At 36.6% G+C, this 22,489-nt stretch overlaps 1 protein-coding gene across 1 annotated transcript in view; it reads left to right on the forward strand.

Moving 5' to 3' along the window:
• The window catches only part of LAMA2 (laminin subunit alpha 2), a 386,413-nt gene that overhangs the window by 316,913 nt on the left and 47,011 nt on the right, over window positions 1-22,489 (forward strand). Inside the window, exons 41-47 of the mRNA XM_072855832.1 lie at window positions 2,476-2,578; window positions 10,866-10,982; window positions 14,388-14,570; window positions 16,209-16,214; window positions 17,291-17,445; window positions 19,067-19,210; window positions 20,119-20,252. Coding sequence (XP_072711933.1) covers window positions 2,476-2,578; window positions 10,866-10,982; window positions 14,388-14,570; window positions 16,209-16,214; window positions 17,291-17,445; window positions 19,067-19,210; window positions 20,119-20,252 — 842 coding nt within the window. The remainder of the gene's footprint in view (window positions 1-2,475; window positions 2,579-10,865; window positions 10,983-14,387; window positions 14,571-16,208; window positions 16,215-17,290; window positions 17,446-19,066; window positions 19,211-20,118; window positions 20,253-22,489) is intronic.

Below are 22,489 nucleotides of genomic sequence, written 5' to 3' on the forward strand. Positions count from 1 at the left end.
AACCCATGGATAGGAAAAAAACCAGACCATTAAGGATGATGTATAGTTTCAGTGGCAGCATTTTGTATGATATTATTATAACAGCACTTATGCCTCTAAACCACGATTGACGTTGCATTGTTTGGATACATAATGAGATCCCACCTCCGCCACAAGCTGCTACAAGCAGTCAAGCTGCACAGAGTTTGCATGGGGAGGGTAGAGGGCATGAAGGAAGGCACAGGGTGAGGAAGGTGCTATCCCCAGGTTATGAATGCTCTGGAAGAGACAGAATTAGAACAAATTAGATTCCTGAGACCCTGCGATTTTCCAATCTATCTTGAATCACAATCTTTTCTTACCTTTTTTTTTTCTTTTTTGCAGCAGGTGTCCCAATTTAGAAAATAATATCAAAGACCATTGGCTGTCAGTCTTATTAAATCATAAAGGGGTTCATCATGACCCAGGCTTGCCACAGGCACACAAACTCATCTCACACAAAGCCAGAAAATGTTTGGTTTTTTTCATTATTGACTTCATCATAACTCAATGTCTCATGAGCCACAAGGAAAGCTAGCAAAAAAAAGTATGTTTTGCATCAGATATCTTGATTAATCCTCCCTTTCAGAATTATTTTAAAATAAGTATAAAATAAAGCTTTTAATCAGTATGAGTGTATTTGTCTCTGAAGGGGCTTTTCTAGTATTTATGCTGAAATCTGTTTCTGACTAATTATCTGCACATGCCCAATTATTGTCCCTGATTTGATGAACTTCTTGGTTTTGCATTGTAAATCTGGCCTTCCAGCTTCATTGTATTGAATATAAACTGCTTTAGCAGCCAGTCAACCATGCCTAGTCATTTAATAATAATAACAATCATTATTTTTGAAGTCCATGGCCACAGAGTGATCATACCCTGGGTTGTGTTGCTAATGGGAAAAGGAATATAAAAGTATTATCTGATTTGACAGGTGCATCTGCCACAAAATCTGGCCAACCATTCTTCATTCAGGAGCAGTCTTTTGCTTAATTGGATAGTCTTTTTTTTTTTCTGGGTTTATATGTATTTTTGTATTACCAATGCTACTTGTATTACGTGATAAAGAAAATCAATAAGAAACTAATTTTGTTCATCTTTCGAATGTATAGTTTCTGTTGATGTTGAAAGGAATTTGTGTACACAGCTTAATATTTCAGGTGAGCTTGGAAATATGGCAGTCATGTGGGCCTTACTTCTTAAAATCACTTAGCCTAAGATGAAAGCTAAGCATACCTTTACATCCCATATGAATACAAGGAATCTTTAATAGCTATATCCCTGTGACATGGCAACATATGCCATGAGATATCCCGTAACAAAAAACTTGGTTCTGAATTTTGCAAGTATCCAAAGCATTCCCTAAGATTTTTAAAAGAAAAAGAAATGGGCAAGTCCAATATGTGGGGTTTTTTTGAGTGTCGTCGAAAACCAACAAAGATTCAGTAGTATGCGAAATATCACCTCTGGGCTTGCTCATTATATAAATAATGAATAGCAATAATAACTGTGTCATTTAATTGACAGACAGTTAATTTTTTAGTATATGTATCTGCCCTGGAAAATGAAAAGTAGCTGCTTCTTAATTACATACTAGTTACAAGGCTATGACCCATGACTAATATAGAATGTTATCTGGCTGTCAGGAATATTCTCAGAGAGATGTATTCATTATGATGTGTGACCTGAGTTCAGTCTCATAAACTGAACAGTAAGTGGTTCAGAACCTAGAGCATTTCCTACCAACCGAAAATACTAATCTAATTTAGAAAAATCGTTCTATCTATTGATCAATCTCTGCACTGAAGATAGAGATGGATGTTTTTCAAAAGAAAGATCTTTAAGTAGCATGATATGATGAAGGATGGTTATTTAGTAATAAAAGTCTTTCAGATTAACTGCAGTTTGCCCTTCTTTTTAAACTCTATTTCTTTTATATCATCTTTTCTTTACTGACCTAGCAATTACAATTCTTGAATTTAACCACAAAGGCATCTCTGTTGTCGATATTAGAATTTGGATCATCAGATCCAGTCTGGTTTCTAAAGGTACTGTAGCTGCTGTGAGGGAGAGATACTGTGTTGCATGGTGTTGTGTCCATAGCTGGAGGGAGAAACCCATGTTCAAGTTGAAATATCTTTTTGTTTGTTTCTTTGTTTTGGACAAAGTTTTGCTCCTAGAGTCAAACCTGTTTCTTTAACACTATAACCATTTTCTCTTTTTATTAAAGTCATCACTGGTATTCCAAAGGAGATCTGGTTTCCTGTCAAAACAAAAGGAAATTAATTAGAGAATATTTTTTTGTCTCTTGTAGAGCAATATAATGGCAATGGGATATAATTCAAAGCACGCTGATGTTCACTTAAAATTTAGATGACTACTCACATAGATCATCTTCATATATCTTTTATGACTTCAGACTTTCCTGTATATATGACACTGTTTGTTTCGCTACAGACATCTGGCCCTCAAGGATCACTGAAGGATGGCGCCAAGAGCTCTCTTCAGAAAAGCTTCAGGGTCCTTAATGAAGCCAAGATGTTAGAAAATGATGTTAAAGGTATGTGCAGTATATGGCATTCAGGCCCATTTAATACAAGAAAAACATTGTGAGACTGCTATGCTTCCAGTATGAAGAAGCCGTATCAGTAGAAAAAAGTATAATTCATTACCTGATTTGAAATTGAACAATGTATGAGTGAAAAAGACTCTCCTGTTTTGGGCCTGGGCATTATGCAGGGATGCTTGTCCCCTCTGTCCATTTCTTGGACAGGAAGGCTGAGGAGGATGGAGCCTTGGTCTTCTCTTGCTAACTACAGTAAGGGCTAACTAGAGTAAGTGGGGAAGAGAGGGGGATGGAAACACTGGTTCTGATTTACTAAATGCTCTAGCAGAAAATTAGTACAAAAACCAGCCCAGCATTAAATTTTTATTCTTGTCAATACAGAAGCGGGGTTTGCAATGCCATTCAGAGACACCACATCTCTTCAAGGTGCTTATGGGTTTGTGCCAGAAAAGGGAAGCATGGGGAGGTAAAATGAAGATGTTTGCCAAACAGAGTAATGGGAGGGAATTGCTAAGCGTTTTCTTAAAAAACTGAAACTGAAAACACATCTCTAGAGAAAAATTATTCTTTTCACACACATACAAAAGAATATTCCATTCTTCCTAAAGCATAAATACATGTCTAAATGCAGCTCAAACCATAAAGTTTGTAGATTCCAAACCAAATACTTTGGTTTCCCAGTGAAAAATAAAACATCTTTAATTTCTATTCAGTATTTTCCACTGGAAAAAAAAGGTTTTGAACTATGCTGTTTGGTGAGGTGTAAAAGCTGGCAATTCAGGTCAGACTGTGCTTATAATGTCCTTAATATTTTCTCATCAATAAATTAGAATATTATTGGTGAATGCCATAGTGTGAAAAGGTAGGACAGGAGTCAATAAGGACACATATGAGGCATTTCATGCACATGTGAATAATCAGCTGCAGAAATGCAGGATGAGGAGCAATTGTCTGTGTAGCACTTCTCTAGAACGAGACTAAAGAGAAGCATGGATCATGTTCTGGGTAGAGGTGGAAAAGGCAGATGTCACGGAGGAACGCGTGAATAGGAGCACGGCTTTCCAAAACACGTGAAACAATCCTTCCACTCTGTTCAGCGTTCCTAGTGCTTTAGCTAAGTTACTGGCTGCAGTCCTGGGTACTGAACTTCATGAGGGCTGAGATGGTTTGCAGAGAGTCCTGAAGACATCATGAAGACTAATTGGAGATCTAGTGGAGGAGAGATTAGGAGAAAGATTTAAATAATTTAGATTTGTAGATTGAAAAAGAGACAATTGAGTAGGGACTTAATATTCTTCAGTTTTGTCAAGGTTTCTCCAAAGGAGATGGGACTAACATATCTCAAATGCACTCATACAGATCACATATTAGGAAAATCTTCCTTGTAATTTAAACATAGAAGTACTGGAATTGATTACTGAGGAGATTAGGGAGATTCGACCTTTGAAAATCTTTGAAAACAGATTAGACAAACATCAGTGAGGAACGACTGTTGGTCAGAAGGAGAAAAATGATCTTTGGACAAACATCTGTTCTGAGCCTATGATTCAATGATCTTCTGATCATTGCAACCAAAAGCAGTTTATTTCTTGCGCCTTTATCCAGACAGATTGTTTTATAGATCCTCTAAGAAATTACTTATTGCAGCACTAATGAAGCATCTGTTTAACAGTACTCAACACTTCTTTCTCCACAGCAGTCTTAGAAAGGAATTGAAAAAATAATTCATTTCAGCTAAACCTGAGGGGAAATAAGCATGATACACTTAGCCACTTTCAAGTAGGCCAACACTGAGTTTCACACATCTGCCTTTGTGAAAAATGTTAAACGTTACTGCTTTAATTGCTTTGTTTTTACATGTAACAAAGAAAGCAACTTAGGAACATACAGTGTTTGTGCTACTGGTATAGTAAAGTCCGAGAGGAGGATCAATTAACTGAGTCCTCCGTACAACTATTTTGAAGATCTTTCATCCAAATACTGAGTAATATTTTTATTAGTCTAGACAGAATAAGTTCAAGTTGATAACTTTGTGGTTTATTCCAAATTAGTACGCTGTAATCCCCTCCCTTTTGTAATCTGAAATTTTGTTGTGTATATTTTGAGAAGCTTGTGTCCAGTCACTGCAGTTTTTGAAAAATTATTTAGTACTAGATACATTACAGTTTAATCTGATTCAATTGGATGAAGCTATAATAAGGTTAAGCTGGAGTTAACCACAAGGATGGGAAAAGCATAGCACTTGAAAACCTATGTGAGAAAACAGATTTAGGACTTGGAATAAATAAAGACGAGGAGAGGAAAACATCTATGATATGATATTTTTTGCTCATCATAGGATCTGAAAATCAAGCAGGGGGTTTTTTCTTGTTTCATGCATCAGAACTAGAAAAATCACCCTCAGTAAATATTTGAGGTTGAGATTTAAACTGCTTGTCACAGAGATGATGCCTGAAGCTTCCCTGTCATGCTAGAGTAGTTAAAATACTTTTTATTAGAAACAAGACAGATTTTTATAATAGAGCCCAGTCTTTCAGGTTTTAACGTACAAAATTTTCATTGGCCTCCTGGGAGATGCATTGTGAAAAGCCTACAGCATGAAGGATGAGATCCATACAACTTAGCGTCATCTTTTGGCTACTACTACACTTTCATTTAGTTTTGGCAGCTCTAGCATTTCCAACTGCAGAACTAGTTAACAAGTAAACATAATGTTTAATAAGGTCATAAAGCATAATGTTTCATAAGGTCATTAATTACATTTCACTGTCATACACTGTTTGAAAGTTAAAAACATTATTATTTTCTTGTAACAGCGCTGAGAAAAAAATGTGTCTTCAGTTACTAGTAAATCTTGGATGTATATTTAAGGTGTTCTTTATTGTGACTCTTTACTGCCAGATTCAGTACAGATTTAGGGCTGGAGGGGCATGTTTCAGTAAATACGTTACAGAAAATCACAAAAATATGAGGGGAAGCCAGTGTGCAATTTGAGTAGCATGGCTGAAGTAGAACGAATAGGGATGCTGTTAGTGCCCCTTTCTGGAATGCAAACTGCTGCAGGTTGCTGTGGCTAGCGTACAGGAAACGCTAAAACAGCAGCGCCGCCTCTTCCCTGCCGCAGCGTTCCTCTGAGCAGACTAGGTGCCACGGCGCGGAGTCCGTAGCTTTGTGTGCTCCCCGGGCAGTTATATCAGAGTAATCATGTGTTCCACATAGACAGTGCCCTATTTCAAGGACAAAATAAAATAGTGTCTGTACTTGGATATATGTCAATTCCATGTGCCCACAAGACTGTCCAATTTAACCCTGAGAAAAGATGTATTACAACCTCAATAAGACATTACTTCAGAGATTTTTGAAAAAAAGTGTGTTATTCTCCCATTTTACAACAGTGAGAATTTAAGTTGATAACAGTTTCATAATTCAGAAGTGAAGGTCTAAAGATTCATAAAGCAATCCTAATGCAATCAGGGAGCAGTGCTTAAAATACACATATTAGATCTTTGTCTGTGTTCTTGCCCTGTACTGAAGGGTAATGAGATGGAGCTTTTTTAATGCTCTCTGATATGTCTTAGATTTAAAGTGCTTCATACAGACAAACATTCTGAACTTTTCACAGTACGCCTTTTTGCATCTGATAAAGCACGGCCATGCTCCACAACGTGACCCGCGGAGATCAGTTAACGTTGCGCCCAGAATACAGATGCATAAGAAAAACATGCAATGACAGATTTCTTTTTTTCCCCCACCCCTCTTTTGCTTCAAAGGGGTGATGTTACTAGTGTTATGAGCATAATCCCTTCTGGATATCTTGGTGTTTCCAGGACAGAAAGTGAGAGTTGAGTGTAAAGCAAATAGAACGATATTTTCTTACGATTCTTACAAAGCCACCCTGTTCAGAGTCTCAACTGGAAGCGCAGGATGGATGAAGGGCACTCTACAAAGATCTGGTAGACAGAAGTAATCATTAGTTTAAAATTTCGCTGTCTGCACTACAGGTAGTACATTAGTTAAAGTAATGAAGACCTGTAAGCCACTCAACTAATATACAGTCCAGAAATCCGGGCTGGGCTCTGATGGAGGTGGGAGTATTTTCTTGCTACATTATGACATTCCCCTGATTTGTGGCCAATTACCCTAGTTATAAAACGGCTGTTAATCACGGAAATGTTTTATATTACCACCAAAAACTGCTGAAACAGTCCTTACAAAGCAAAGCTTCTGATAGAAGCTATTAAAATGGAGATTTAGTCATGTCTCTCTCTGTGGGGCTAGGAGTTAGAAGGAATAACCCTGGCGGGAGAAGCAAGATCTGTATGCACTGCTCTGGCTAAGAAGGAGTTTTGAAATTTTGGCTACAAATGAGTGAATGCTGCTGCCTGCCAGCTTAATTCTCTCTGTGCCTTGAGGGATTTTCAGTTTGCCAGGAGCAATTTTTCTTCCTTACAATTTTGAATTTAGTGTTTTAAAAATATCCTTGCCCCAGTGCAGATTTGAGACTATATACAGACTTTGTCAAAACTGATCAATGAAAAGTGAAAATAAGATGTATAAACTCCTCTTCAGCTGGAGACTGGTGTCAGGTGGCTACTGAAATTCGGCTCATGTCATTTCTTTTGCTTAAGAATTGACAGGTTGAGGGGGACTTGTCTTGTCTGACAACACGTGAATATTTTTAGCTAAAACATTTTCCAGAAGATAGGCACAGCTAAATCCCTTGTTTATGTATTCTCCTCTGCTTTGTATTTTTGCTGACCTGGCATATTGCATTCAGCAAATTATTGCATTAGTTTGATGACCAACATAATATTCATACAAAAACTGCGGTCGGTGCTGAAAGTAGTCTGTTTAAAAGTTAACCATCATTAGCCTCATTTCTCTAGTTTGCATGGCAGTTTTGCATGGAAAACTGCATTTGGTCATACCGTCAGAAGACATCTGTTTCCACTAGCGTTGCAATGGTGGCACATCATCAGTAATTAACCAGCGCCACATATGTATGTGATCTACAGACACTTGTAAATACTTGTTTCTTGTAAAAATAGATCACTGCATATAAACAGTAATTAACTAAGTTCTTAAGTGGGTTCTTAATGAAACATGTGAGTGTAGGGATTTTTTTTTAATTTTCCTTTGACTTATTTCAGTTTGTTCACTTAGAGGAAAAAGGGATAATGCTTTATTCTGTAATGCTGTGTTTAACCATGGAAATATAAACAGAAATTGAAAATCTTTGGTGATATTAACCAAGCCAGAAAACCTAAAGGCCCATACCTGCAAAGTCCTTCAGGATCCTGCTTACCCTTTAGCGTTTAGTTTCAATGATGCATTAATAGTTTTGTTGATTTGAACAATAAACAGTGCATTGATTGGCATTCTGTGCCATCTCCGTGCAGAGCCAATCAAGTGGAAACAGGATTGAAAGAAATTTCTCGGGATACTCCTCGACCTACACTTTAATGTGAATTGACAGTGCCTGACATCTTTCAGTGCAGACCCACTAACGTCTTCCAAGTCAGATAAGCTATGTAGTTTGGAAAAACTTAGATTGTAGCTGCCTGTATTTTGTCTAGCCTCTATGGTTAACTAGAGGATCTCAGGCCTTCAAATCCTAGCTCCAGCATTTTTCATAAATGATAATAATTAAAGGATGGGGAAAAGCTGAAGTGAAGTCAGTTCAGTTCATGATTCATACACCAAATTAGCTCAGTGTTTAGTGAAGAGGCCATCTGGATTACAGGATGGGAAGTTACTTCAACATATAACTTCATGTTGATATCACTGTGCAAAATGAACAATTGCCTTGAAAAGCTGACACGGGCCTTAGTATCTCCTCACATCTCTTTGTGTAAGAGCCTCCCTTGGGGCACTTATTATTGTTTTATTGTTGTACTATTTAAAAAACACAGTCAAAATGCATTTGAGGAATTAAAAGAAAAAATATTAAACAGGTGGAGTCTCAGTGTTCAATTTCAGGAGTTCTAGGGAAACTTCCCTTATTAAAATCCATAAAAATCAGTTTGCTGCTATGGTTACAAAGCTGAAAACAGAAGTCTGGAAACATGATTCTTCGGAAACATAACCGGGGGATAATTAGCATAATGTTGGATCTGGCAGAGTAAAGAGGAGAAAAAGAGATAATTTAAGACTGTGCAACAAAGTTAATACACCACCACCGGAAATGAATCAAATATCTCAGAAATATTAACACACTTTATAAACACTAACATTCCAAAAGGCACGAGGGACACCAAGGAAATATCAGGCAGACCATCATTTCAGAATTAAATGGAGGAAATGAAAATAGTTTTGTTGGTATTCCTGCTTAACAAGAAATTAACTGGGATAAAGTCTCAGAGCATTTAAGACCAGAATCTTATGAGTTCATCCTAGTTTAACAACATCACATTACCAGTAGCCTCATTCATCAGTGGAGACAAAACCTGTCATTTAAAAATAAAGGTGTTTTTGAGGAGAAGGGTGATTTTATAATTTATATGATTCTTCCTAGCTTTACTCTAGTGTTAACTGTGCCTCTTACGGTTCACACAAATGTCCTGTTCCTCTGCAGGACATTTTGCAGGAATAAAGGCTTGCCTCCAGGCGCTCCTGCAGTCCTGTGTGTTGCTCTAATTTAAATAAAGCAGACAGATTTTTCCTGAATGACATTTGAAAGGGTCTAACAACAAAAGTATGATTCTCCTTTAAATTCCATCCATTATTTCAGTCTTGCTATAGTCTTGGAAAATTTAGTTAATGATTTCTTGTAGGTAATATACATTTTGTTTGATTTTTCTCCTTACAAATTCCTTCTTGCACATCTAGTTTTAAGGAGCTTTACATTTTAGAATTTGTGGAACGTGGACCACAATCCTTCGTTTTAATCCATTATTCTGTTTATCCTCTCACAAAAGAGTTACAGCCCTAATGCTGTTGGAGATGCTGGAGTACCAATGATACATCTAAATAGTGTCCCTTAATAAAAAGAGATGCTTTTTGGTTTTGACAAGTATGTGACTAATTCACCAAGAAACCTAATCTCCAGTGTGTTTTCCTATCCCAGTATCTACTTGGATAAGTATCCAAAAACTAGGTGTTTATTTTCAATAACCTGTCACATATCTGAAGGTCACATTCATACTTTGTATCCTGAACTCTGTTTCTGCAAATTATTCTCCTCTTCCTGCTATCAAGCACAGTGATTTTGAATTAGGTTCCCAATAGGGCATGCCTTTAAGGTAAGAAATTGCCAGCTGTCTGTTCCAAAGAGTTCCATATTGATATGAAGAAATTATGAAAAATGCCCCCTAAGATAGTAGTTTAAGCATTAACTGGCATTTTCTGTGCCAAATTTTACTTCTAAATTTTGAAATAATATCTGTTTAAATAGCTATAAAGCTTAGCTGGAATCTCACTTTTGAGAGTTTGAAAAATTATTGCTATGCTGGATAACGTTCAAAAAAACTCCGTAATTTTTATTCAAAGCAACTGCTGAAGAATAGGAACTTACCTGTAAAGGATAACATCAGTTTCATCTGCGATGTACCAAATATGACACATCTGTGCCTTTGATTTGTACTAGTTCTTCAGTTCAAACAAATTCTTAGCTTTGAGTTTTATTTACTAGGAGGGCTTTTTCCCCCCAAATTTAGTATGTTTATTTCATAATAACCTGTTGTTAGCGTAGTCTCCTCGTGTTGATGATCAGTGCTAGGGTGATCTTATGTGTTTTCCTCAGATGTTATGTCAACATTGGTTATCCTTGAGAAAATCCAAGAGAATTGGGCTCTGGCCAGTCTAATTGCAACAGTAAGGTGACCTAATTGATCCTGCCTCTTTCACACTGTGTTCAACTCATTCATCCCAGACAACCCCCTTAAGAAGAAAATTTCAGTAGTAGCTTAATCTAGGAATCAAAGCTATGACTAAACATCACACTTGTTGAATCTATCAGTGGGTCATTGTGTGAATTTGCATAAATCATACCATCTGTGATTGTCTTCTTTTTTTTTTCTCTGTACACCTTAGGAAAACCCTTGATAAATACACAACAGTAGAAGGAACTCAAGCATTTAGATACCATGGAAGTAGGGAACTTAAAGAAATAGAAGAAGATTATCAATGAACCCTACAACCAGTTTTACCAGACCTTCTTATTTACACAATATAATATCTTAATGATAAATGGCTTGTTCATTATTATGCATTTTCAATTATGTGCAAAGAAAAGATAGTGGAAATAGAGTTAAAGCTTCTGTACTATGTGAACTTTTTACAGAAAAGGGGGATAACCTGGACAGCATGCAGAACAGACTCAAAGATGCTGATGAGAAGAATTCCATTCTCCTGAGAGCTCTGAATGAAACCTTTGGAAAGCTGTCAGCCATTCCTAATGGTAAGCTGGAAAAGTGCTGCAACACTTGACTCATCCCTGCTCTTTTGTTTCATTTTCCATCACTTAATATCTGTCTGATTAATCTTTGCCTGTGTCCACACTGTGTCCACTTTGACCATCGGCTGCTGTAATAAGACGAAGATGAGCAATGTGAGAGAACTGAACTGAAAACAGATACCTGTTTCGGTTTGTGTTTTGGCACGGTAAAAGGTACCATGCTACTGCAGTTTGCAAAAGGTTTCAGAAAGAAAAGAATTATGGTATCAGGAATTATGATACAATCTGAGACAGTCTTTTCTTTAAATGTGAAAAGTCTTTTTATGAAACTACTGTTTAATGAACCATTATAACTTAACTAGTATAATTTAACCCAAGAAGAATAAAGACTTACTGACTTTACAGAAAAGGCAGGATGAAATTTGCTGCATTTTGTCTTACCTTTCTACCACACTCGCATTGATTTATGCCGCAGTATCATTTCCAGTCACTGTTTGGTGTTGTATATCTTTTTTAGACTGTAAATTGCTTAGAACTGGAACAGGCTTTCCTCAATTAACTCTGAAGTGCTATGCACATTCATAATTCTATATAGCCAAAAAAGGTTTTTAAAAAATCTGTAATACTCATTAAAATCCCAGAGTCCTGGGATGTTAGCTACTTTGTGTTGTGATAGCGAGTGACAGGGAGTTACAATGTGGTTTCATTATAATGGACAGTGATAAAATGAATGTTTGTTTTAGAAAATGAAAAGTTTTTTATCAATGTAATTTGCTACGACTTTTCTCTCCAATGAGCTCTTTATAAACTGGAGATATGCCTTAAGAAAAGTCTCTAAAGAAAATCTATATTCTGTCTGATTTGTGATTGTCTGGAAGGTTCAGACGGCAAATAAAAACTTGGCATGAAAAACTATTTACTATTCATCTTGCACATTTTTGTGTCTTTAAGATTCCAGATAACTGGAAAGTTTTGGTTTAGATTAGTGATCCTTGAAATCAAGCATTCACAAAAATTTGTTTTAATATGTCATGCTCATCTTATGCCACTTCCCAGGTTTTGGTCACAGGTATTGACATGACTGTTTCTCTTCTTGTGCACAGATAGATGTCTCAGTCAAACAAAATGGACCTCTAAGGCCAGTTGACCTTAGAACACAGAATACTAAATATGAAACAAGTAAAAGAAATATGAAATATGCAACCCTTAGCAATGTAATAAACTCTTGTCAGATGAGAGTTACAGGGTGCTTGCTCTTGGGACAAGGACACTCATATAAATAAGTGGATGTGTATTAAGAATGAAATTCAGAGCAAATAAATGGCATGGTTAAGAAAATGCAGTAAATTAGTTGTCCAGCAGGGAAATAACCAACGAGGATGGGGAGGAAATGACCCTGCCATATATCTTGTTCTTCAAGGATTCAAGAAAGCAGAGAGCAGCTTAACTAATAATTCTTGTGTCCATGCTATACTAATAGCCAAATAAAAGCAGAAAGATTCAAAATGGGATAGACGGGTAGATCGCCTTAGGACAAGGACCCGCATGTGCAGGGATAGGCATAATTTAAAGTGTGGCTGAAAATAAATATAATTAATGTGACCAATAGAGGGAAGTAACATGGTAACTCCAACTTTCACTGTCAGAAAGGTGCGTGACCTCTAATAATGGCCTCAAAAAGAGGCCATTGAAAAATGAAGTGAAAAAAGGCAATCAGAGCTCTCTGTTCTTTTTCAGTACTGATGATGATAATGCTTTATTAAAGGTTCAGTTGTATTTTCAAGGTGCTATTGTATTTTGGGGTCTATTCAGAGCCAAAACTTCAGAAATAAGGGTGCAGTTGTTTGGAGCACAGGTATCATATATCTTCACTCAAGAAAGTAAAAAGGGTCATGTAACTCTCCAGCGTGCAGGACAAACCCACCAATTCTCTATGGCCTTAGGAAACATCGTGCTCCCCACGCCACAGGCTTGATTGAATCAGAAGTTCCACAGAAGGAGAAGGACCTACCCAGGAGACCACTTGGAAACCTATACTGTTGATCCCTTGAAACAGAGAAAATGTCCATGTTTCCCCATGTCTTCACACAGTGATAGAATCAGGAACGTACCATCTGCTTCAACCAAATATTGGTATAAACTAACTCTTATCAACTATTTCTTAATCAGAAATGGAAAGAAAATACAACCTCCTGGGCCTTCCCCACTACCGCAATGCTGTCTGTTAACTTCACGGACTACCACAGGAAGCCCCAGTCAGTATGAAAAGTGGTACTGTCTCTACATGGTTGTTTCAGAAGTGTCCAAACTTCTGAGCTGCACTCCAAAATTCCCATATGACTGAGGGGCATGAGGATACCTTGGAGAACAGAAGGAGAAAGTAACTCCAAGACCAGTTTCACAGGAAGCAGATGGCAAAGCAGGTTCCTGCGGGTCCCACGACTCCACTGTGGTGTGGTGGTAGAGTGGGAGTTCACATGGGTTCCCTTGCAAGCTGGAGTGTCCACCGCAACGTTTTCTGCTTGCTCACTTCCTCCCATCTGTGGGAATTCAGAAAATTTGGCAGCTCCCTAGCCCAGCACAACCTGTGCTGCTGGCTCATCATGTGATGTAATCCCAGCATGGCAACAGCACCTGAGCTGCTCAACAGCTGCATGATAAGTTTTAAAGCAACCCAATTTACTAACACAGGATTTGAATAAATACCTACTTGAATACCTAGCTGTTTTATAATTTACAATAGCAGAATCAAAAACATTCCAGACTTGCATGTTTTCACCCCAAAGATAGAACATTCATTTCCATTTTGCAGGCAGAGAGGTGGGGCAGCATTAGACTAATTGTTTTGCTCAAGGTCACCAAGGATATCTATGGATGTATGTGATTAATTCAGTCAATGAACCCTTGGTCTCCTGATTCACAAGATTATTTGTCACAGTTTCAGCTGAAACACATGGAGTTAGATTTCTGTACTCTGTACATCAGAACATTGAAAATCCTATTTCTAGGATAATATTCTAGTCCTATTTCTAGTATAATATTTGATACTTACAAGTATCAAATATTATATCTGACACTTGATCAGAGGTTAACCAGTGAGTCAACAGCAACAACAAAATTGCATGGAAATTTACCTAATAAAAATTGTTTGTACTTTACATACGAATGGAGCTGGAGCATTTTCTCTTCTTCAGGTGCATTTGAAGTCTCAAAAAAGACATAAAGGGCCAGATTCTGCAAGCCACACTTACAATTAGTAATGTCTTACTACGTGTGAAGTCGGAGCTCTCAAAGAACTACACAACACAATTTAAGATGGTAGAATTTTGACCCAACTTTGTTCTTAAGATGTGTGAGGGAAACTTCTGTTCTCTAGGCAATCATTTCATTATCCTTTTCTACTTACAGATACAGCTATAAAGGTACAGGCAGCCAAAGACAAAGCAAGACAAGCCAACGATACTGCAAATGACGTCCTGGCCCAGATTAAAGACCTCAACCAGAATCTCCTGGGCTTGAGAAACAACTACAGTAAACTTGCAGACGATGTGGCGAAAACGAATGCGGTTTTGAAGGATCCTATCAAGAACAGTAAGATCTTTTTTGGGTTGTTTGGTGGTGGGTTTTTTCAGTTTGTGGTTCTAATTTCACATCTCAGAATGAAACAGACACTCCAGAATTTCACTCACATAGTGTTACTACAGTATGCTGGGGTAAAAGGAATCTATCACTTCTATTTTCTGGACCTTAAATGTATAAAAAGAATTTTAAATCTTAAGGACTCCTGCTAGTAGTTGGAAAAAAAGCTAATGTCAGCAGGATGAACATGTGGATAGATTTGTTCTGCAGACTACTTTTTAAAGTATTCATTTAGTATTTATGAATAATCAAAGATTCTGACTGGCAATTCACCCCTTGATTCAAGCAAAAGTCCATGCACTAACCCTGTCTTTAGTCAGTCAGATAATCAGTTCTGGGAGGAATGCATGACTTCTTTCATATACGTTACTATTTTTGGTAGAACACTGAAGACACTTAAGAAGAAAGAGAAAAAGGAGATTTTGGAAATGTTTTTTTGTATGCTTTTTTTTTTTTTTTTGACAGTGAATTCTGTTATCAAATGTGACAATTGCTTTAGCATTTTCACTTTGGTTATGATGGGTAAAATTGAATTCTAAATTACAACACATTTTATGGTAGATTATGAGAACATCTCATATAGGAGTATCCAGCCAGGGCTGACCACAAAACCAGTGTCTTTACAAAATTACCAAAGGACTAATTTCACAGCTAACCTGGGCTCCCGAGATTGTCATCAGCTTGATGAAGCTGGGCACCTAGAAACAGCCAGTTTAGGATGTTGTCATTCTCATTCTATGGACAAATATTATCTTCAAATTGCAGCTGTACCAATGAAAGAAGTTAATCCCAATGGCCATTTGTCACTGCCTGCCTATTGCGAGTTCCTGATCCCTCATCAACTGAGATACATGTGTGAGCCCCAGGTATAATCCCCATCAGGCAGACTGATCCATACTAGTTTAGACATTATGAAAAGTAGTTATTGGTTTAAATAGTGTGGTTAGATCACGGCGGGTTATGGAACAAGCAGATCTGTGAGGTAATGACCTCTGGCAGGGTAGTGATGAACAACTGAGAAGTGGCCTAAAAGCAGTAATTTCTTGGCACTGCTGGATCTAGACTAGGCCATCTGTCCCAGCCCAAGTATTCTAAGACTATGTGTATGTTAGCATTTTAGTTGAGATTAGGAGCAATAATTTAGAAGTGAATCTCTTGATTGTCCCCAGTCTCCATTATTTGGTTCACGTTGAGTAGTGGTCTTAACACTTGCAAACTCTTTCATGTCAGATAAAGCTTAACTGGCAGTTGTTCTCCAGAATTACACTTTTACCACTCTCCAACAGCTAACGGATACTCAGATTACAGAATGAGATTAAAGTAAATGCAGAGTAAACCACTCCAAATGTATATAGCGAGTATGTTGGCACTCACGACTATCTGCTAAAGTAGACATAGCCTCTCTTGTATGTCAAAATTCAGGCTCTGAATTCTCGTTATACAGATATGCAATATATAAAAGGTAATATTTTTTTTCTAGACTAATCCCATCCCTTAATTTACTTTACATTTGCGTTTAGATCTTCAAAACATTTTCTTACATTATCTTCTGTTTCTTCTCTTTTCTTTGTCTCCATACCTTGCCTACAGAAATCAGTACGTACGTTTTCTTTCTTGCTGCTTTTATTGTGCCTTTTGCAGTAAACAATGATTCACTACTTACCACCAAAGCTGCTGCATGGTGCTCTACATTTCACATTCATTGAACAGTTAAATAGTTACTTTTTGAAAGCTCTAAGATAAAGTGACTTGGTAACTAGTTTCACTTATGTGAAACCTTAAGAAGCGTCTTGCAGGTTTGGTATCAGTGTCTGGGTGACTATTAAAAAACTAGATATCCAGACTTTCTTCATTATTATTATTATTATTATTATTATTATTATTATTATTATTATCATTCTATATACATTCTTCTGGTAAATTCAAGTTTGTCCCTTTCAGTGTCATCCACATAAACCCATACCCTCCTGCTAGCCAAGTGTTGCAATCCTTAGATCTGCTGATAAATTGTCAAAGAGAATTGTTCACCGGTTGTATGTTGAGAGGCAAAAAAGTTGCTTGAAGCTTAGAGAAAAAGAGAGAAAAAGTATCCTTGTGGAATTACTAAATTCACCTTAAAAAAAAGAAAATATTTGCAGTTTACTGCCACTGTTCTTTAATCTGCTTTCAGTACACATACAGAATTTTAAACTTGTGACCAGAATAAAGCCTTTTTCTAGTTGTGGCCACTATAGTTAATTCAAGAATTAACTTCAAGTTAATTCTAACCCTGTTTCAGAAGTTACTAATGGGCACTAATCAGTTTTAATTAATCTAGCATTTTTCTTCAAAATTGGAGTTTAAAAAAAAGAAAGTAAATATTTCATTCATAAGTGTATTTTGCTACGGGAAATGTTTTCGATTAGTATCATCCTGACCTGAAGCATAGTTACTGCTTCAAAATCCTGCTTTAACACCTGTGTTTGCTAGTATTGCTGCTTCAACTTGATTCTAAATATTCTTAAATTATGTTATTCTGTTCAGGTAGCTTCCTGGTCTGTGTGTACCTCATAGTGGCATATACAATCACCTGAGTATTGTGTATGCAGAATTTTCTTGGATGTTATTATTGCAATGTATAATTACTCTCTGACACTATTCTCTACAACTCTGCCTTGTTCTTTCTCATGAAGTTGCTGATGCAGATTCCAGTATTAAAACCCTAGAAAAGGAAGCAGATCGCCTGCTAGATAAAATCAAGCCAATCAAAGAACTTCAGGATAACTTAGGGAAAAACATTTCTCAGATAAAAGAGCTGATAAACCAAGCTCGGAAGCAAGCCAATTCGGTAAGCCCTCTTTCTCAGTAAGATGACCTTTTGATTATTGATGAGATTTTGTTTTCTACTTTTCTATTTCTTTTCCACAGGGTGAATCCTTTCTAATTCTAAACATGTGTAAAGAGAGCAAATAATGGAGTATAATTTCTCAGACAAACAGAGAATATTCTGATGATTTTCACTGTGTCTTGTTTCTTCATTTAAATCATGCCCTTGTTAAATGGATATCATCTGTAGGACCGTATCTGGAAAGGTTTTTATTGAAGAAGTATTGCGTATGATAGTACAGCAGAAGAGTCACAACATCATTGATTTTTTGTGAAAACGAAAATGTATTGTTTTGCCTCAGCACTGATATTAAGCCCCTGATTTCATTTCATAGAACTTCTATTACCTGAGAATGACACCATCTCAAACTCACTGAAATTGCTGAGTGTATTTGCTTTTCCCATATTCTTGACTTTCTTTGTCCAGTAGCAGTTCTGAGGACTTGAACTTGAGTTAAGAATATATTTCTAGTCCATTTAATGAGTTTGGAGTCCACCTCCCTGACTCAGTAATACTCTAAACTCAAGGATCAGCTGGTTAATACTAAGGTTATTCAGCTTGTGACCTAACGTAGCAAAGGAAAAATTTCTTGAAGATGGTATGTAAGAAAACTTCCTGAAAAATGGTTGAAATGAAAAATCTACAGAATAATAAGATCCTGGGACAGAAGTATATTCCATATAATCGATGAAATTTGCCCATGATAGAAGGACAGGCTACAGTGATGATATGGTTTTGTTATATTCATCTTCTGTCTGAAGGCTTTGAAGTACTTAACTGTTCAGCATTTTTGAGATAGGGAAATTGTGAGTTTGGGCATATAATGGATCTCTTTTTTGACAAAGTTTGCCCTAAGCATAAGGTGATAGCATTATGTACATCTACTCTAATACATAAACTTGTCTAGCTGCATTTGAAATACCATTGTATTGTCATTATGTCTATGCTGGCATTATGAAAGCAAACAGTATACCATTTTTATCCATGCGCAGAGCCTGAGGAAACTAGCACACATATCCAAATGCATATGCCACTCAGCTGTGAAAATGAAACTTAGTTATGAATACCAACTCCATTAGGGGCTATGTAAAAGCAGTGATAGACCCAACTGTCGGTTTAAAAATAATTGCTAAAAGGTGTCTTAAATTGGCATAATCAAACATATTACAAGGAAAAAATAGATCATCCTGTCTACCCAATAGCAATGTGCTGTAATCCCTTCAGGAATGCTGCTTATTTTCCTGGCTGCACATTCTACTTATAGACTATCTCTACTGCTAGAATTCCACTGCTGCTTGCATTAGACCAGTATATATTCTAGCTATTTTTAATCCATACAGTTTGTCCTTTCAAATCTGAATGCCAGAAAGAGTTTTATTTCCTTTTAATAAACAATCCCAGAAAGAAAATTCCATTTCTACCTCCTGTGCATATCCAAGCAACTCCCTGGTACATGTAATACAGAAATGGAAAGGAAAAAAGAAAAAAGTATAATATTCTTATAATTATTTGGAAGCATCTAAAGTTATTTCTGGAATAATAAGCAGTAAACTGAATTCTTTCTCCTATGCTTTTTTTGAAGATCAAAGTATCTGTGTCCTCTGGAGGCAATTGTATTCGCACGTACAGACCAGAAATAAAGAAAGGAACATACAACACCGTTGTTGTCAATGTGAAGACTGTAGTTGCTGACAATCTGCTTTTTTACCTTGGAAGTGCCAAGTTTGTAAGTCTGTCTCCTGCTTTTCATGTCAGGGTTGCTCGATCAAATCAGACTACTGACAAATACAGAATATGAGAAAGGCTTTTTTTTCCTCCTAGAGTCTTCAAAGCAGTAGTAGAGGGCCTAAGATAACCTATACATTTACTGTCTTTGGTATTCATATAGGGACTTTTAAAATATGACCAGCAAATTTTTCTTATATTTTTTTTATTTTAACTAGATATGAAATAGGAGACTTGTACATGGACTACATCAGAGCTTTAAAATTCACAGTGCAGCCAGGGTAATTTTGGGGTTGGTTGTGGGTTTTCCCTTGGAAATGAAGTAGCTAATTATCTTGCATCTGTCAAAGCTCCTATTTATTGTAATTTTAAGTCAAGACTACAATGCCAAGCATAATAATGATAAATGATTTAGTTTCCCATGAGCCCTATAGCAGACAGACTTCTAGAATAATCAATAATAATTCAGTAAATGGGAAAAGTATTCTAACATTTTGAACTATATATTTTATTTACCATAACAAAATGAAGAGGCTAGATGGCATTATGTATTAGCCTAGAATCCTGACATCTTTCTGCCATCCAATGGTCGTTTTACAAACGTTACTCTGAGTTAAATCCTTCTCTTGATAGCTACAATATTAACATTTCTGTAAGTCTAGAAGCCATTTATTGCATATGACTGACAGAAGTCATTTGCCATCTTTGGCTTAAGATTCCTTGGTTGAACCAACGAAAGCAGGAAAAAGATAATCTCATTTTAGATCCCTGTGAGAATTAATGTTCATTCTTTACTGTCTATATATGGGTTTCTGATGCCTCATTAGACCTTCTGAAATGTGAAGGGTTATGGGTAACTTCCTTTAATTAAAGTATGAGATTGCTTCTGTTTTCATATTTTACATGTAGACTGACTTCTTGGCCATCGAGATGCGCAAAGGCAAGGTGAGCTTCCTGTGGGATGTGGGATCTGGAGTTGGACGGGTAGAGTATCCAGATCTGACCATTGATGATGGGTTTTGGTATCGGATTGAAGCCTCTAGGCAAGTATATATTTCACTTCCAAGATTTGGTTCCTAAAGAAAAAATGGCCAAATTTAACAAGTTCTGCTTCTAATCCACTGTCCTCAAGTTGGCATACCTCAGGTTTACATGGAAATGTTTGCTACGTTTGAAACATCGACTTTTTTAAAAAAGATGATGTTATAAATATGAGAAATTCTAGTCTGGTTTGCTTTTGAAACTTTGAAATGAAAGCTTTTGAACCTACATCCAATAGTACCAAAAGGGTATACACTACAATTACTATTGAAATGTGAATTGTTCTGTGTCAAGAATTTATTTTCATCACAGATTTCCCCTCTAGCATCAACAATCTATGACTGCTTATATTCCCCTCTGTTTACCTATCGCTCTATGGATTCTCTTCTTCAACTAGCTTCCTTTTAAAATCAGTTACAGGTTTTGGCACTCAAATAGATAACTACTATTCTTTTCTTCTTGAATTGCAAAGAGGAGCAGCTTTTCTGAATTTCTGGTCTTGATACAGTACTGCAAATGAATCATCTGTCATACCCCAGTATCTTGATTCTTACTCAAAATGCCATTTCCATAGGCAGAATGTCTCTTCAAACTGGAGATATTTAAAAAGATACAGTTTATGAAAACTCAAGGATGAAATATTCTGGAAAGTTAAACTATACTTTCTAATTTGAGATCAGCTGTTGAATGCTTTTGAACTTTAGAAATATAGATACCTTAATATTCAAATTTCACATGTATTAGTTGAAGCTTATATTTTCCATTCAAATAGCAAATACATGACATATGGTGTAGTAATTACAGCATAAGGATTACATAACTTTATATCCTTTATCTTCTACTTCTGAACAGATCTTAGTAATTTAGATAGATAACATCATCTGTATTGCAATTTGATATGAAGCTGAGTAATTCCTCTTGCATCATTACAGTTAATTTCACATAGTATTAAACATAGAACCAATAATATAGTCAGAAAATGAGAGAAAGAAGGAGAAAGAAAACAAAGCACTCTAATTCTGGTTACATCCGTAGCTCTCAGAGGAGGAAATGGCATCCAGTTTAAATAATTTAGTGAAATCACAGAAACCATCCATTCAGAGCAGAGAATTAAATAAAATTATGGCACCGTCTCCAGAAGCTGGCTTAATGAAACCTTATTGCTAGGAAAATACAAACTGGGGTATGATAAGAATTGTTGAAATCTTCACCAGTTGATATTATGCATACTAAAATAGCTTTGTGACACAGTAATGCCAGACTTTCATTTACAAGAAAGCTGCTTCAGCAGAATATGGAGCCAGGACATGGTATAAAAATTCACACATCCTACAAAAGCACATTGCCTATTAAGCTGGTTGTTCTGGATATATAGGGTGTGCATGCCGTTAGTTTTGAACAAACTGCTGGATCAGCAATTTAGAACAATTATAGCTGCACAAATCTGAAGTACAGAGCAGTGTTTAGGATAATTACATTGCAGAGACATTAGTTGGATTTGTGGGATTAAGATGAAGAGCTCAGGACTGATTTTGCATTCTTAAGGCAGACTTCATAAATCATGTACCTTACTGAAGATTCTTCAACATTGAACATTTTAGTCCATTTGATAACTCTCTGACTCCCTGCATAAGCTGTTGGAGACTTTTACTTGTTTCATTCCCTCACCTTTTTCCTCCAAATTTCTGCTCTGTTCCAGCCACAGACTTTTTCAGCAACCTGACAGAGCTGCCTGAACAGCTGGAACAGGGCATCCACTTAGAATGGGGACATAAGATGAAATTCTGACCTTGCTGAATTTTGCCATAGATTTCAGTGGTGACAGGCATTGACATGCAATAATAATGATATGGTGGTTTTAAAGGTTGGTAGCAGTTCTTAATCAAGAATCCCAAAGGGCCTTAAAAAGAGGACATGTGGTGGCACAGAGGTTGTGAAATTTTCAAGGTCACTCAGCATACTGAATGAAATCTAAATATGAAAAAGCTGACCGTTGAGTAATGATCAGAGATGTTCAGTTCAGTTAATGTCTGCGCCAAAATTTCCAGTGTGTTAGGACTAAATTGATAATTACTGCATCTGTTTTCCAGGGACACTTTTAATTTTCATTACCTTTTCATTTAAAGCATACTAATACTTTGCATTTTATTGTATATGGAGAGCTTATAGTGGAAATATTTTAATTTTTTTAATGGAATTGAAGTAAAATTTGTTTATTCCTATAGGAATTCCCTATACT

Source organism: Ciconia boyciana, chromosome 3 (genome assembly GCF_034638445.1).
Source record: "Ciconia boyciana chromosome 3, ASM3463844v1, whole genome shotgun sequence".
NCBI classification, from domain to species: Eukaryota; Metazoa; Chordata; class Aves; order Ciconiiformes; family Ciconiidae; genus Ciconia; species Ciconia boyciana.